The following is a 17,641-nucleotide window of genomic DNA, read 5'->3' on the forward strand; positions in this document are numbered from 1 at the left end:
AGAGAGAGGGTTGGATGGATGTATTACAGATGAGGACAGGGGAGGGAGGGTTTATATAGACCATAAAGATACAATAGGATAGAGAAGGGAGGGAAATTAATGATTTAATTAATAAGAATTCAATTATCTAAGCGGAGGGGTATATTAAATTAAAATATCTTATTAAACAATAGACATAAATAAATTACTACTGGGAGCTTTTTCCTCTTTTTTCATAAGTAAAAGAGGCTACGAAGTTTGACGCTTTGGTACTTTGACTTTTCCACCTATGTTGTGTGCGCGTGCCTCCCCACCCAACTCAGTTCCTCGGTTAGCGTTTCTTACTGTTGACTCTTTGAGGTTGCGAATGAGACGGCAGAGGCTCTCCCATAAGGCCCTGATTTACCTTTTTTTAAAAAAAAAAAAATCGAGAATAAATATTCAGAACTCAATGCGCCGCTTATTCCTCTTGGTTTTTTGGCCGTCTCTAGACCCGGCTTCTTTCACCGTCTATCTGTAAATATTTAGTAGTCCTCCAGTTCTAAATATAAGGTCTTTATACACTAGAGTGTATAAAGATTTATATTTAAGACGGAAAAGTATAATAAAACAAACAAACGGGTTTGTTGAACACTGGTTTTCTTCATATGCACCAGGCTGAATTTTTGTTTTAGGAAAATGCCGATTAACTTTACCGTTAATTACTGAGTACGTGCAATTCATAACAGTCACTTAATGCTGTTGACAAGTTGTCTAAAGTTAGCTGAAAAAACAAGTTGTTTAGAGTTGTTCATGACAAAAATTAGGGGGAGAAAAAGAGAATCACGTTGAAGTCCCACATAAACAATTTCATGGTAGCAAAGAGCTTCAAGAGGATCTGAACGATCAAAGGGACTAATTGAGGATTAAATGTTGTATAAATATAGTTCACCTTTTAATAAGTTAGACTTTCGTACATTCAGGCATGCTAACAAGTTTATTTTAGACATAATATTTGAATTTGCACCATCTAACAGTGGTGGGTTCTGTTTTCATAAAATGAAAGGTGTTTTAATAATTGGATTGCAAAATCTAATTTTTAATTAGTCCCTTGATAATTTTAGATTTTATTATGATCGCTTCTGTGTTATAAAATTGCTTTTTGTGGGGGCTATAATGTGATTCTGCGAAAAAAAAGGGCTGCCTGAATAAGTTAAAACCACTAAATCGAATCGCTAAACTCATTAATTTTGTGGGTTGAAAGTATACAAACTTGCAAAATTGTAGTATCAGTCAGTTTATTTAAGTGTTAGCACCGTATTTGATCAGTTCATCTTGCCAATTCTAATTAAGGCGACGAGGGTGATATAAAAGAAAATAACATATTGAATAAAAGGAGTAATTAAAGCAGTAGTTGCTGAGCAGCCCTTGCACAATACAGTAATTTCCTACGGGCTGAAAAAAGTTGATTGTCCCATCCTCCTCCAGAGAGCATATTTGTGCTACCACCTGTCCTGTCTCCTTGCGTCCATGTCCTCTATATGTCAAGTAAGGCACTGGTTTTCAGAAAATTTGGTAAAATTTTTCTATTTAAAAATTTAATTAGATAATATCTAAATTTGAATACGTACAGTTATAATTTGTAAGTATAATTTTTTTTCTTTATAGATGCATATAAATGACTTTTATATTGATAATTGTTACACATCACTGATGATACATTACACATAACAAAAGAAAAATTGTAATAACTAATTATAGTTACACTTACTCAAATTTAAATCCTTTTTAATTAATTAAGTTTTCAGACAGAAACTTTTTAACCAAATTTCCCTTGGTTCTTTGTATTTATTCAGAAGATATATATGATGTCAAAGTTATTATGTGGTATAAATATGTATTACCTTCGATCTAATTATAAGATCTCGTTTATAACTATAAAAAATATCTCATAATTAAGATCGAAAATACTGTGTATGAATCCATGGCACCAAATAATTTTGATGGAGCCTCATTAGATGCAAGGGCAGTATAATAATCCGGTGTGAAAATTAGTCACAGGCACTCAGAGCCTTGCAAGTACTTAGTTGTGGCCCCTAATTACTAATTAGGACGGCTTTAGCAATCAATTTTTCCATTTATAATTAATTAGTATTAATTTCCAACTTTATACTATTACTGTTGTTAATATTTTTCCTGTTAATTTAATCAATAAGAATATATGTACACAAAAACGTCATGGCATCTACTAATTAAAGTTTAAAAGTCATAATTAATTAAATTCTATGAAAAATATTCACCATCACAATCCGTATATATAGAGACTATAATATAATAGGAATGGGACCATCCCGGATAACGGAGATAGCGTGGTCCTCAGGGATAAAAGGCTACAGTTATGTAGGCACATAACATCCACACACACATATATATCTTCATATTATATGAGCGAATATTACATATTACTATTACCAAAATCCAAATAATGCACAAAATTGAAGGAAATTAAACTGGCATTTTCGTGATCATGCATGTGCCCATGAAACGGCGCGATCTCATTAAAACTTGTAAGCCTGAAAGTGAAGTTCTTAGAAGACCATATGATCCTCGTGGAATGCACCGACCTATAATCTCTGCATTTAATAAATGCTGCGGCTATTCCCCAGTCGTCGTAAACACGAGGGAATTATCATTATCATTATTATTAAATTCCTGCAAAGCTTTTTATCAGTTAAAAATAAAAATTCGATTATATTATCTCTTTTCATAAGGTACTAACATTATGAGTCTTTTTTACTTATATACTTTTTTTTAACAGTTCAGTATTATCTTATCTAAATTTTTTCTATACTTCCTCACATCAAATCAAATCTGCTCAAATTTTAACTCAATATACGTAAACAATGCGGCTATATATTTTTTTTCAACCTCGATGCAACAATGCGCCCATATATAATTTTTCAACCTCGATGCAAAAATGGAAACCGTTGTGATTGTTTGAAAGGTCGGAGTTAAGATTAAAAGATAGCTAATAACAACAATATTTCCCCAACATAGATATGATTCAATTCATGAAATATGCCTGTTTGTTTATTTTGTTATCTATATGTTGAGTAAGCATACATATAATAACATAACTTTTTTTTTTAACTAAAATCGGCACTCTTGCCTTTTTCGGTATGTTGTCTAATTTTTTATAGCATGTAAATGAGATGCATAATTAAGACGGCAATTTATGGTAGATAGATCGTATATTGGGCACCTAGCATTGCAGATCTGGGTAATATTAAATAAGTCGGAGGGCATCTTCATCAATTATTGTCACTAGTGAGCTTCGATGGACCATACCCTATGATTATTTATTCTCCAATGAAATTTTATATTTGGCCGAGGGATTAATATTATGGATCTCCATGATTCGACGATGCTTTTTCTAAAACAACATGTCGTTATTTGAAAAAGCATTTTGCTTCTTCCTTTCTGGATAAGACTGCAAATGGAGGCTAAAGCTTGAATCAGCATATGCTTATTAACTAATTGTTTCATATATAGACTAGTCAATAAAACAAATTTGTAAATATTCATATCCTTAGTAATATAGCTGGTATACGACGTGATAATCACGTTTCATTCTTTTTGGTGTGCACAGGAATTTGGTAGTTTGTTAATATGCAAGGTTTCTGCAAAAACAGTGGACAGTGTCATATTACTTCAAGTTATCTCGTTTTAATTAGGATTAGATGTAGTACATCTTTAACTTTAAGTAGGAAGACATAATCTGAGCCTTAAAAAAAAAAAAAACTCACGATCTTTTGTTTAGTTGATCATGTCATCTGTGGTCGGGACAGTGTCTGGCTACTTAATTTATTAGGACGGTGCAGAATGTTACAAATCTACGCCCACTATTATAACAATAAGGCTGCTTCTTACAAATAAATGACCAGAAGAAAAGGCCAGAAATATATAATTAACATGCGCAACGAAGATAGATATAGTTAATGAGCTTATATATGCATTAATTAAAATTAACCGGACATTCCCACTGTGCCCACCTCCATCCATCCACGCCTTTCATGTGGGATGGGTATAGAAGAATCAAATCAAAAGATTAAGCAAAGCTAAGGAGAAAATTAATTAATTAATTAAAGCAGTGTGCACTATTTTAATGAAGATATAGAATGGGAGGAAGATTCAAGTTTCTTCTAGTTTCGTGGATTAAGGCTTTATTCGCTCATGAATTCTCAGAGTCATGATTAAGCCTATAACATATAATAAAAAAGGAGCGCAATAGGCAGATAGGTTAGGGGTTTTGTTCAATTCCCATTTGTTGTGTGATTAGAAAATGGGATTCTGTAAAAGTATGAAGTTGATTGATGGAGGCAACATTCTGCAACAAACTAATCACGATCCTATCTAACGACGTTGATTGTGGGAAGCTTGCTTCATTATTTCCTTCGTCGGAATATTGTCGTTTGCGTGTCTTTCAATTATCTCCATCCCTCGCCAATAACATTTGTTGATGGAATCAATCAATCAATCAAAAGACTTATACGTTACATTACGTTATTTTATGGTGTTCTTTAATTTCTCCGGCGCGGCGTGCCATGTCCAGGACCATTCAAGAAATTAAACACAATATTTACCAATGAAATTTCAACATTATTTATTGCTCACAACTCAATACATATATATACATGTATGCTTGACGATCGATCCGGATCACCTAATTATCTGCAGTATCTAGTTACATCATTTGAACAAAAATTAGTGAATTGATTTTTGTCTTGTTCATCCAGGTTGTACTGTACTTTATTCACACTTGTACAATTTTTTCGCTTCCTTTTATTCAAGGGAAGTAAGCAAAAGAAGGAGCAGAGAACTGGCTTAATTGTCTGTGATGAGCTATGTATTAAATGCGAATACGTGGATCGATGGTGGTTGAGTTTGAGGGCAATAATTAGATAAACACTTTTAAGAAAAGAAAATGGTGGAGAATTAAGCATGCAGGTTTTTGCAGAGATGCAGTGTGAAAAGGGATTTTTGGTGCCAAATTAAAATAGGGGGAGAGAGATTCTGGAAGCATCAGTTCCTACTCCCCATTAGGAAGCGGGAAGCCCAAAAGCATAGCAACGTCAATCCCGCCATTCCAATATTTTATTTTATTTTGACACTTGGCACTCTCTCGTGTTATAAATTACTCGTTGTATTTTACGCTTTTGTTCAGCATTAAGTTTTGATGAGAAAATCACGTATTTAACTCTCCTGGGTTTAAATTTAGATCTACATATATACACGTGGAAATTATTTTAGTGAAGAATTTAAATATACATTGAATTTTTTTTGGTCTGTTTTAAAAATCCAGAAAAAGCTAGTCTAATTAATAAATCCTCATGCGGGTCAGAAATTTAGCGTACCAGCTTTCGTCAAGCCCCACCACAACTTACTATAATTATAGGTTAATTAGCATATTGTCGTATCAATTATTTTCACATCGGGTTTTGATTAACTTGTTCCTTTTCATAACAATAATATTCTACTGGGTGTTTTAGATCCCCTCGCCATCAGGAACTCAGAATCTAATCTCATTGGCCGTTCAGTCTTAATAATACGAAAAATTTAGCGGATTGTTAATTAACAACAAGGGAAGAATATGTGGAAGGAAGTGGAGTGAAAACAGAAACGAAGTGTTGACATTTCAGACGCAGCGTTTGGAGAAAAGTCATAAGGAGTTTCAAGTTTCAAGCTTCAATTTATTACCGCATTACTAATTTACTAATTGCCCTGCCTTATCTTTTCTTCAATTGATCCTCATAATTTATCCTTCTAAGCTGTCAGAAGAGATTTATGCATCTAGTCCCACGTTAATTTTAATGAGATATATATATATTTATATCCTCATTCGAGGGTAATTAGGGGAGAATAAAAGCTAACAATATTGATAATGCAACTTGGGAAAGAGCCCTCCGGTTTGGAAGGAATTGAAACCCGTTCATCAGTGAAGAATTAACAGAGTGGAAATCAGCGGAAGGAAAACTATGAGGCATATTCAAATCAGATCAAAGTAGTAAGTTGATGAGGAAATTGAAATGGCTTTGATTATACCATTAAAAAGGCATCTAGACCTACCCCCGCCAGTTAAATGGTTTGAAGTTTAGCTGATCGAACTGATATTCTAGTTAAGTAATAATTACAAAATAAATAAATAAGTCTAGTTAAATTCATAAATAAGAGTGAAGCACGTTATTGGGATCCATGTCATCAGGAATATCTTGGGTTCAATGAGAGTGACCGCATCCATAGTTTCGATGTGCTTTTGTCAAAAAGATGGCCGGGTTTTCAGGACTTATGGCGTTGACGTTTCCGTTTTGGACGGTGTCTTCCCCTTGCAAATTCCATCATCATATTCCAAGTTACCATGTCTCTGTCTGTCACATACTCTATATATCTGCAGAGAGAAGGAAAATGAGTGCATGTATATATATCTCTTGTCATAATTAAATATTACTTCTTTGTTTGATGTAATATTTACTATCTCCGTATTTAATATAACATCTAGTTGACCAATTTGAATAGATCAAGAAAATTAGTTAAATTAGTTATTTATAAGAAATATGTTTTGTCTTTTCTAAAATATCTTTATCAATTAAGTATATTAATTAGAATTATTATTATTAAAAGAGTTACTTTAGAACAAATAAATAAATATGAGAGATAAAATAAATTCAGATCTTATATCTAGGATCAGAATAAATATCAAACGAGTTTTGGCCACTCTATTTTGGCGATCTCTGATGCGTCTTTGACCCAAATTGTCCACATGTACATGGGCTCGTGAGTCACTCTTTCTTCTTCTGACCTCCTTTGAATTGAGGCAAGCGTGTATTTTCTCTCCTCTGTAGAAGTATAGTCCGGTTAGGTATAATGAGTTGAGAAAAGTGTTCGTGTCGATCATTATAATCGAACCAATCCATTGTATTCACTGTTTACTGCTCACTTTAGCACTTTATTTTTTATTTTTTTCAATTAAATGGAGGATATGTCATTATACAAATGTGTGGTCTTGTCTTAAAGCTAATATGACCAGACGTTCCGACGCAATTAATTTAATAAATGAGCACTATCGGCTCGTTTCAAATATATATCCTGAACTCTCTTTGGGGGGGGGGGATCTGCATCTATACAGATGAAAATTTAAATACGCATAATTTCTTAAGTATTTGTTCCAAATTGAGTTATATATTAAACAGACTTATCATTCATCCACTTAGTGTGACTTGTCTTGTCATTCAACTACAGTATGAATAAACAATTCGCAACCTCTGCGTACGAATGAAAGTGAGCAGGAGGGCTAATTCCTTGTCCTATCTTATTTTTGTGTGGTCTTTGAACTCGAAACATAAATAATAGATCACATTCACTATATTCGGGAACTAAAATATCAGCACAAGAGCAATTAATGATTAATGTTCAACGCTTGCTGCAGAAGTAGGCTCATTCTCACTTTCCATATATACATATACACACACGTATTAACGAAACTAGCAAACTTAAACACTTAAACTATTAAAATATTAGGTCAATGTCCAATAAAATAGTTTTTAATTCAATTATAACACCTACAATTTTGATTCCACCGCGTTGATCTATGATGTGCTTGATATTTTTGTGACCATCCACTAACCATGGACAACAGATCAGAGGCGAGGGCCGTTAATTACTGGTGTCGGGTGTGAACTCAGTTAGCCAATTTCAAGTTGAAATTGGACTTTCTTACCCTAATACACATTATTATATTCACATTAAGATCAAGTACCATGCGTATGTGTGTGTATATTACACACACACACACACACACACAGAGTATACGACGATTTGAATGCGCCAACGAAAAAGAGACAAATATACTATCGAGCTGCATTGGATGGCACGAGAAGGTTGACCTGATTTGCACTTAAACTAACAATACCGAAACCGAAGCAGCTTACTCTTCCCATTATTCTATTTCATGTTCATTGTGTAATTGCAAACAAAGACAACGTGCTTTTCTAGATTGTCATAATAATTAAATTCATAATAAAATTATTTGCCTACTTCTTTTTTCCCCATGGCTTGTTTCATACACACACATATAGGCTTGCTTTTTTAATCCGCATACCCCTCGACCTTCGTCTTATTCATTTATTTTGGCTAATATATAGCAGTTTGGGGCTCATGTTTAGTGATACAATTAGCTGGGTTCTCGTGATCTATCCGAGGAAAATAAAAGCAAAGTGCGCTTGTGGTAGTGTTCAGACGTTTTATTCATCATGGGAAATATATCCTGAAACGTGGATAAAACAAATCCAATTTACGCAAACGTGACTTAAAAAGAAATTAGCAGAACAAGTAAAAGAAGAAGCCAAAGCATGTGATGAGAAAAGGACGACCACCACGGTGTCTTGTGTCTTTGGGCGCACGCCTGATTGTTTGCAAGTAAATTAAATTAGAAGGTTCAAAAGCAATATTATAAGGCTAAGCCAGAATCTGTGCTCCCTACAGTGTCTTTGCCATTTTTAATAAAACATGCGTAACGTAACTATGTTGGTTTCTAACTCTGCATATTCGCAGCAATCGCTTATTATATTAATTATTAAATTATTAAATATGCATATAATGACGATCAACCCCCTCGTGTGGTCTACCATTGCTTTTGCTTCTCGTTTCATTGCACGCACCCACTAAAACAAGAAAGGTCAACCATACGGCCACACCACAATATTAATAATTATTAATAATGATAACACCTTGCCTTGGCTGATTCATTTAATATATTGATTTGATAGTTCTCATGCCTCAAATTGGAGGGGCTGCCATTATCCACTTACCTTTTCCCCGTCACAGTTCACACCGAGAGGGTGGTGACCAGGGGATGATCGGATTCGGTGATGACGTGGCCATCCGTATTTGCGGTGGCTCCGCCCTCTGCCGACACGTATACTGGTGTGATATATCCATATATATACATGGAGACCGTTCAACGCGGATGGTTCTAGTGACACCCCACTTTTCGGGTTGGTGACTTTTCAAGGGTGGTGGGGTTATGATTAAAACTGAGATATCTCTTTTTTGAGGATACATAGATTTGGTTTGAATCAAAGCTTATAGTTTAACCAGCTACAATTTAACACGAAGATTATTAAATAACTGATATTCGCATTGATCATCGGCGCGGGGGCTGGATGCCATGATGTTAACTTGTGATTGGTGCACGCGGCCGGGCATGAAGCAAATTATGGAGCTGTCTTTGTGAGTGAGATTGATACTTGGATTCTTAGGTTCAAAGATGAGGACAGGAAAAAAGTGAGATACGATTAGCATTAGTATTAGTATTAGTTGATCCGCAAACCATTCGAGGTTACGTTAGTGTGTGGAAAATTGACCGTCAATAACGATCAGATTGGTCATTCTACTTTAATCCAATACAATGCCACGTCACCAAATCCCACAATATTCCCCATTTGACTAATATTTCTATCCAAGCGCATGCAGATTTCAGAATCTGGTTCCGTGAAAATGATCGAATGGAATTAATGCAAGCGATCGACTACCAGCTAGAATTGTAATTTTCTCGTGTGTGTGTGTCTATATATATATATATATATTCCTATCGCGCGTGAGAGAAAACAAATGAATACATTGGGATTAAGAAATACTCGCTGGTGGGAAATGACATGAAAGATGACGATAAAACGGATGAAAACGATGACGAACTGGAAATGTAACTACAGTGTTAGTGATAAGAGAAAGCGCTGGATGAGATAGTGATGTATGAGAGATTTAAATTATTTTATGGTGAGACGTGTGACTAAGATTTGAATAAAGTTAAGTCACTTCACTTGTCCAGATTCAATGGCAGCTATCAAATTTGGTCCACGTAGTAAAAACGACATGCCTTTAATTTGAAACTCTGTCCCATTTTCCGCTCATGGATTTACTCAATTCACTAGTTTTACTTTCTCAATTATAATATTAAGCCATACCCCCGTTATATTTTGCCATGATTAGCTCTTCTTTCTTTGCTCTAGCTCTACCGAAATGCGCCTTAATTAAGAATATAGTATTTTTCCAAACAAATAAGCTTTTCTTTCTCAACTAATATGGTTGGATTTGGCGGAAGGGATTAGTCCCTTTTAAGGCAAACCAATATTTAAATTTTGACCTAAAAAAAGTGTCTACATATAGTATTTAATGATATTTCAGATATGATTATCTCTAATAAAAAGATATATTCGTGTTTATTTTTTTGAGAAATATAATTCTAAAAAAAGGAAACTTAGCTGCAATTAATCACACATTCACAGTGAATGTCTCATACTTAGCTTGCTCCGTAGATTCAAAAGCAGTAAAGATTCCGCAGGATAAAAGAACTAAGCCCGCTCTAATCACTTGCTCAACAACAGTTAGCATGCAAGAGATAGCTGGATAATCATTTTCATGGAAGCTTATTTAAATTATATGTAGGATTGCAGATCGATTGCAATGCATGCACTCTCACACCTTTCTGGGCCTTTTGGCTAAGATCGAGAATGCATGCATGCACCCTCATAATGATGCATTATTATTTTTGATGATCATGATGAATTCTCGTGCAGGTGCAGATATCCTTTTTGTTCGACATGATCGATCACGTTTGCCTTTTTGTATAAGCGATGCATGGTTAATAAATTTACCTCTTCTGGGCCTATATGCTTTGAAAAGCACCGACACAAAACGCGTAATCTGGGCCACAACTTGTCTTTATGCTCTCTAATACTACTGATGAATGGCCTCTGATCTGTATGCAATAATAATGCAGTGTGTTTGATATGAGAAGGCGGCTTATTAGGGATTGATGCCGACAAAGTAGTAAACAGGCTGACTTCGGAGTTAGAGCTGAACTGATGAGCAGCAAAGCATTGCCCCCAAAGTGGAAGCCAAAGGCGAGAAAGGCACTTGATTAACTATAGTGTTAGGATTAATATACTAATTAACCCTTTCATTTGTGTTGCCGCTCTCTTGGCAAAGTAGTGGACGGCACACTTGATCACTCTAAGCACACTTTCTTCCATCCGCGTTCAGCCGAAGCAGACATGTGGTTCGGTTAAAGCCCAACACCATTATTCATCCGGTCTAATCAAACTTGCTTAGGGACTTCGCTCTAGGGACACAACTAATAATAATAGACAATAATATGGCATTCGACGTTCTAACAAGTAATAGATTATAGTTTTAGTATGTGTCGATAGAAATTTTAGGGGAACCAATAATATTATATTATATTGTACACATATATAATATTGATAGATTTTTTTTTCTTTTCTTTTTTTGGCAGCCATCCTTGAACCTTTATATAAAGTTTGTCCGAGCCTTGTCTCCACATCAATATATTATATTGGAATTAGTGTTCATAATTGCTGTAGTTTTACTTTTTATGCATCCAAATTATTTCTAAATTGTAGGCTTTTGTCAAGTTTTAGTTTCATATACAATTTGCCGATTTACATTGTCTTCTCTTGGAAGTTTCTGTCTTTCATTCAAATTTTCCACATGGTATTTGAATTTTGAATAAGCTATGTATAGATAAAATAATTATTATTATATGATAGCACATCTGATGAATTTTTCAAAAAAAAATGTGCATAAAAGATTTCGCATCTTGAAATTAATCTCTTTCCATGTTTAAGTGACAACAGGTATATATCCTTTATATATTCTTGTTGTACGTACAAACTATGAAAATCGTATTCACGAAACTTATTCACAAGACAACATTTTTTTATCAATCGCACTAACTTAAGTTGATTCAAAAGTCGTGAGAGTCTCAGAAGCCATTATCATGTTTAGCTAGAAACGTGCTTCATTTGTTGGGCTTTTTTGTTATTGACCAATGTAAAAGGCATTTAGATGCCACCACTGTGCTCTGCATTTCAAGGAAATACTACCTCCGTCTTAATTATAAGAGCTAGTTGACTAATTTGAGGAGATTAAGACAAGAAATTAAGTTAGTTATTTATAATAAATAGGTGTTTTTTTTCTAAAATATTCTTACTAATTAAGTGTATTGATTAGAACTATCACTATTATAAGGACTACCTTAGAAAAAAAAATATAGATATAAGAGATAAAGCGAATTAGGGTCTTATATTTAGGATCAAAATAAAAGTTAAACAAGGTTTTATATTAAGGAGTGGAGGTAGTACAAAAGACCATTCTTTAATTTCTTCTCCCTTTAGTTGATTGTTTAGCACGCGAGTATGTTTGTCTGATTTGGGTTATTTAAACGCCAAGTGGGGAAATGTAAATACATCAAACCAATTAATAAGCCACATCTTGCTGTTTCCACATCCACGGATAAAAATCTATAAATCCTTGCACCATTCGTGCGGTTCTTTAATGCGCTCGTCAAAAAAAAAGGGAAGCTTCTTACATTAAAATATTGCATCCCAACGAAAGATCTCAGTCCAACCACGATGGTAATTAAGTATCATTCTTCTGGATAATATAAACTAAAATGCTACTGGAAAAATTAACATATATTAATTACGTACGTTGGAAGAAAAATTGGGTGACCTTGATCTTACGAGCAAGTTATGAACAATGATTACATTTTATAGTTCATACTCGGAAAGGCATCTTGAGGCTGCCACTTGATTCACATTCGCATATGCCAAAACTCCCCCAGCAACTCAGCAACACAAGATTAGAAGGTCAAAAACGAAGTTATACCGACCAATAAATAAAATAGATAAAGGTCAACTACCGAAATATCTTCTCGAATTGTTTCTCCGAAGTGGGGTGAGTTAGTGTGTCAGCTGAGGGAGCATTGTTCATAAACTAATCTTTTTGGTTAATGACGTATTGCTCATTGAATTAGAACGAAGCACTCAGACCTTAATTAATTTGTAACTCTTATTTTGCTGCAACACCTAATGCCCTTTGACATTGAACCGTTGAGCTTTGACCTATATTTAATAGTTTTTGCATCATTGGGTTGCTGGTCAACTGCATTCACCTGCATTTGAGGTCGGCTGACTCATCTCAGGTTCAACTCATTGTTTGGTTTGGGTCAAAGGTGAAATTGACAACTGTTCATTGAATTGGGATGGTCTTTGATATCCTCCATCGTGGGTTTGGTGTGCTTGAAAGGCCCAAGTACCTGCCTATCATAGGATTGGACTCTTGTACTGTTGAGTCTAATAGCAATTCCCTGAGGCCCGAATGGGAAGTCTCGAACTAAAGTTAATCAAGTTTGGGGCTCTGCAATGATAGCCAGACTGCATTCAAAGTCTGATCCATGACACTGAGAGGAAGTTCAATTAAACGCTACTCGCTCTGCCACAATGGATTAGAGATAAATTCTCGCATCCGCCGATGGACACTAAACAAATCTTCGGAAGTTGTATTTTCTGTTCAAACACAATATATAGCTTCAAAAAATTAGAAAAATAAAGTTGGCCCATCTGTAGCAACTGAATTTTTCTTGCTTTATATTTATTTCCTTTTTAAATAAAAACAATTATCATAGTGAACATGGAGTTCCTGATTTGAGGATGATATATGCAGCTATGGAACATTTGCCACTATGATGAAGAGTAACATCATCCCCATAAGGTGTAGGGATATTTTGATTGTCAATATGACTTTTTATGACCTTGTATTCCCAAAAAACGGAAACCATATAATCCAGATGCCCGTCAAATCTGACTCCATAATTAATAGTCTGACGGCAAATGCAGAGGACTTGACGGCGAACCATTTCTTTCAACCTCAGCATTGCAGCTTCTTCTATTCCTTTTCATGGAAACTTCTTCAGCGTCGTCTCTCTTCCTTTTACCACTGCCATTGCCTCCAGCATCTGCCTTCTCATTCACTTCAAGTTCTTTGGACTGTATTTGCTGGGCATCGGATCCCCCAACCAAATCCTTATGCTTCTCAACTGACGTTTCCTCTTCCTCATCCCCAGCTGAAGCAGAACCCGTATCATCACAGGCTTCCTCTGCTCCATCTGCATCCTCACTGGGCTCCACCGAATCTCCATTTTCTTCAGCTTCAGCTTTCAGCGATTCAATTACACCCTTCAACTCCGTATTAACCTATCACGCGAGCAAGCCACCAGAGGAACTTAGCAACCAGTTTGTAAGGAATTTCACAATTGGAGAAGCATAAAAATATCAACCAGATGTTAAGTTCAAATTATGCCATAACCACCTGGAGGTTCTGAAGAAAATCAGCGATGTCAGTGGGGCAAGAAGGACATTTCATCACATTTTTTCGAGACCGAAGTGATCTTCCACCCCGGCTTCTGTCTGTCACAAAAGACTGACCCGCGAATGCCCCCTCCAAGCACGACTTGCAGAAATTATGAGCACAGGGTGTCGTAACTGGAGAAACCATAACTTGGTTGCAAATAGGGCAACCAAATTCTGCATGTAGAAGCAGAAGAGAGTAAAAATACAGCATTTACTGAAAGCTTACGGAAGGAACAAATAAGGCATTTCACTAGAAGGGGCAAATCGAAGCCGCGAAAGAACAAGTTGACTGATATGGCAAAAGCCAGTCATATCATACCTTTCAGCAATCTTTCCCCGATTGACATATTTTGGGTTTTTCTTGTCTCTCTCCTCGACCTTTTTCCCTCCCCGGGATTCATATTTTTTACGGGCCTTTGACTGCGTGGTGGTGGTTTCTTCCACTTCCAGCAAGATTCTTCCTCCTAAAGAAACCATTAATTTATCACCAAAAAAAAAAAAAACTAATTTTAATAATCCAATTAATATCAATTAATAGGCAATTTTAGGAAACAAACAAGCTGTTTTAAAAAGTCAACAAAATCCTAAAATCTTACTCACGTCAAAATCCCATGATGGATTCTCCTTTCGTTCAATTATGCCGATAGCCTTTTCCATCTCGGAAATTTCTGGCAAGTGTCTCGGGCGATCACCATGACAATCACTATGTTTCATTTAAAATCATTTAGTATAAGGAATTCCAATCAGCACAAGCAAATTAAGGGAGCTACATAACACATGCCTCGTCCATGGAGCAGGTTCATTATCACATCTAACAAATAAATATCGGCAAACTTTGAATCCCTGAACAATATCTTATCAGAGAAGTCGCATGAAATATAATCAAGAGCCGAGGAAGTCCATAAAAGAATAGCAAGATATCGTATATTTACCTGCAATCCCAATTTTTGCCAGCACTTCTCGATTCTATACACACCGTCATACCGTAACCCTTTCTCGGGGGCATAGGAAGAGTGTTTATCTTTGTGAGATCTAGCCGTCGAAATTTAATAGGTTGCACCAAAAAAAAAAAAAAAAAAAGAGGTTCAATAATTTATATCATTGAAACTCCCAAGGTGAAGGACAATTTAGTCATGCAAGTCAATCATACACCGAATTTAACAACACAATCCAATCAAAAGTTCACGTAGAGAAAAATCAAATCGCATCATCCACCACTCAAAAGTTTAATTTGCTAAAGATGAAGAACGGCGATGTTGAGAACAAGCAAACCAAAAGATACACACCAGGTCGAGAGAACCTAGTCCAGTATAATATTTTAAAAAATCATAAATAAAAGTGCCATTTTGGATGCAGATGCTTACCTCACCACTCGAACCGGATAACCTTTTAAACAGCTGACTTCGAGAGCTAAATTAGACTTATCAAACTTTTGATCAAACGATTGCACTCTGTTCGTTCTTCTATTACCGCTCAGGTCTCTACCGCCACTGCAATGATGATATATCAGTGAATCAACTACCCAACAGAAAATGAGGAAATATGAATCAAAACAGCCAGGGAAAAAAAAAGGGAGAAGCAAGACAGAAGAATATAACACTAATCCAAAGAGAACGAAAATGAAAATTAGAAGAAAAAAAGCAGAATTAGGAAAAAAAATACAGAAGCGCAATGGCTCGTCCAGATAGCCACGTCAAGATGAAAATAACAACACAACAATTCAAGAACATTTCACAAACCTTCCTGTGTAAAGAAAGTATTCCCCATGATCCTCATCATCAACATAACCGCCAGAAAGAACTACTGACTGCGCACCATAGTTTGACTGTCCAGCGATACCACTAACATGAGGGAAGTGGACACCCCATTGTCGGCATTCAAGCCTATCTTCCCAACATGCGCCAACCAGCACACCTTGATTCCTCACTGGATCATTCTCAGCGGGGATTGGACCAAAATGATCCTGAGGCACAGTTACAAAAATCTTTCCACTTGCTGCATTTGCTTTTCCATTCCTCCGGGCCCGCTCTGTTGTATATGCCTTCTCTGGTCTATCTTGGTTATGCACAAAATGGTAAGCCTTAGAAATTTCTCCAGAACCAATGTTATTGGATACTTTTGCCATACGAATAGCAATAACTAATGCAGAATTTATACGAGGCTGGCTTGCCATTTTGGAGGGGATATTGCTACGGCACTTTGCACATGTTAGTTTTCCTTGCCCAATCCATTTCTGGAAGCATTTTAGACAGAAATTGTGCCCGCAAGGTGTCTGAAGAAGGGGAATTAGATTAGATCCCTAGTTGTATTGAAATATTATTATATGCCACCATTCGTTCCCAGAATGGTACAAGATGACACAAAGTAAATGAATTCGGAGAAACTAGCAGATCACAAGAGCTTCAAGAAAATTTGCTTTCCTTACTGAAAGATGCTGAAGACTAGTAATCAGATGAAATGACAAATACGCACACAAAAGAAGCCTACATCGACAGTGCAGGCGTTGGTAGAATAATAAAATAAATTTGCATCCATGTAAGTAATTTCTCAAATAAAATTAGAGTACGTGCTCAGAGACCAGAATCTGCTGGCAAGAAAGTCACACGAAACATTATCATGTTAAAGTTGAAAACATGTGGCAACGAAGGAAAGAATAGAAGGGTTGTTATGAATTGGAATGCTCAGTATATATTCACATTTCACAATCATATCGTTCAAATCAAGAAGGGGGAAAAAGAAAACGAAAACGCCCCACGCTCCAAATATAAACTTTTGGTTCATGTCGAATGGGACAAGTGAGAAAGAATTGACGAATACAAAGAGTTAGCAGTGGCAATGTTGTTAGCGAAGAACATAAAAGAGAATGCAAAATTATCTGAATCACAGTTACCGTGACGGGCCTCTCGGGTAGCAGCATACAGAAGGAACAGTTTAAAGTCCCGCTGAGAATATCCAACACATCATTCCCTTGGCCTTCTGCCTTCTCCAAGCCACCTTCGTCGTCTTCCGACGCGGCCTTTCCACTCAAGAGTTTCTGACGCTTCTTGGCCTTCTCCCGCTCCATTAGAGAAGCGTCAGCCTCGATCGCCCGTATCGCAGCCATCAAGTCGCCAGAGCCGTCGACTACGGCTTTGCCAATAGTCATAGGAGGAATATCGGAGGGCGGAGTAGAACAATCGGGGCATTCCCACTGAACCGCCTCCGCCATGGTGGCCAGAGGATTGGAGAGACAGCTAACATGCCATTGGGTCAAGCAGGTTTTGCACGTCAACTTCTCTTCGTCCGCCGGCATCGCCTTGCAGATCATACAGACACCATCACAGTCGCAGGGAAGTTGAGTAACGTGCGCCATTGTTATAAGCAGACGAGCTGGACAGAGAAATGAAGAGTGAACAGAGCGTTGAGCGAAGAAGACA

The 17,641-nt window shown here is 36.3% G+C and overlaps 1 protein-coding gene across 1 annotated transcript; it reads right to left on the bottom strand.

Annotated features, from left to right (window-relative positions):
• Positions 1–13,622: 13,622 nt before the first annotated feature.
• On the bottom strand, positions 13,623–17,641 carry LOC114742953 (E3 ubiquitin-protein ligase ORTHRUS 2-like). Its single transcript, XM_028931184.1, has 9 exons — positions 17,116–17,641; positions 15,965–16,497; positions 15,590–15,715; positions 15,158–15,257; positions 15,007–15,068; positions 14,826–14,928; positions 14,545–14,689; positions 14,185–14,399; positions 13,623–14,069 (listed from the first exon to the last, which is right to left on the bottom strand). The coding sequence occupies exons 1-9, from the start codon at positions 17,575–17,577 to the stop codon at positions 13,689–13,691; spliced, it is 2,127 nt and encodes a 708-aa protein (XP_028787017.1). The 5' UTR covers positions 17,578–17,641; the 3' UTR covers positions 13,623–13,688.

Source organism: Neltuma alba, unplaced genomic scaffold, assembly GCF_004799145.2.
Source record: "Neltuma alba isolate B1F8T4 unplaced genomic scaffold, ASM479914v2 tig00003893_pilon, whole genome shotgun sequence".
Taxonomy (NCBI): Eukaryota; Viridiplantae; Streptophyta; class Magnoliopsida; order Fabales; family Fabaceae; genus Neltuma; species Neltuma alba.

Excerpts from the sequence above, each read along its gene's own strand:
- LOC114742953 (XM_028931184.1), bottom strand. The coding sequence starts at position 17,577 with ATGGCGCACGTTACTCAACTTCCCTGCGACTGTGATGGTGTCTGTATG. Across the intron at positions 15,716-15,964 it reads TACTTTCTTTACACAGGAAG|TGGCGGTAGAGACCTGAGCG; the intron begins GTTTGTGAAATG and ends TCATCATTGCAG. Across the intron at positions 14,690-14,825 it reads ATCCATCATGGGATTTTGAC|GAGGAAGAATCTTGCTGGAA; the intron begins GTGAGTAAGATT and ends TGGTTTCTTTAG.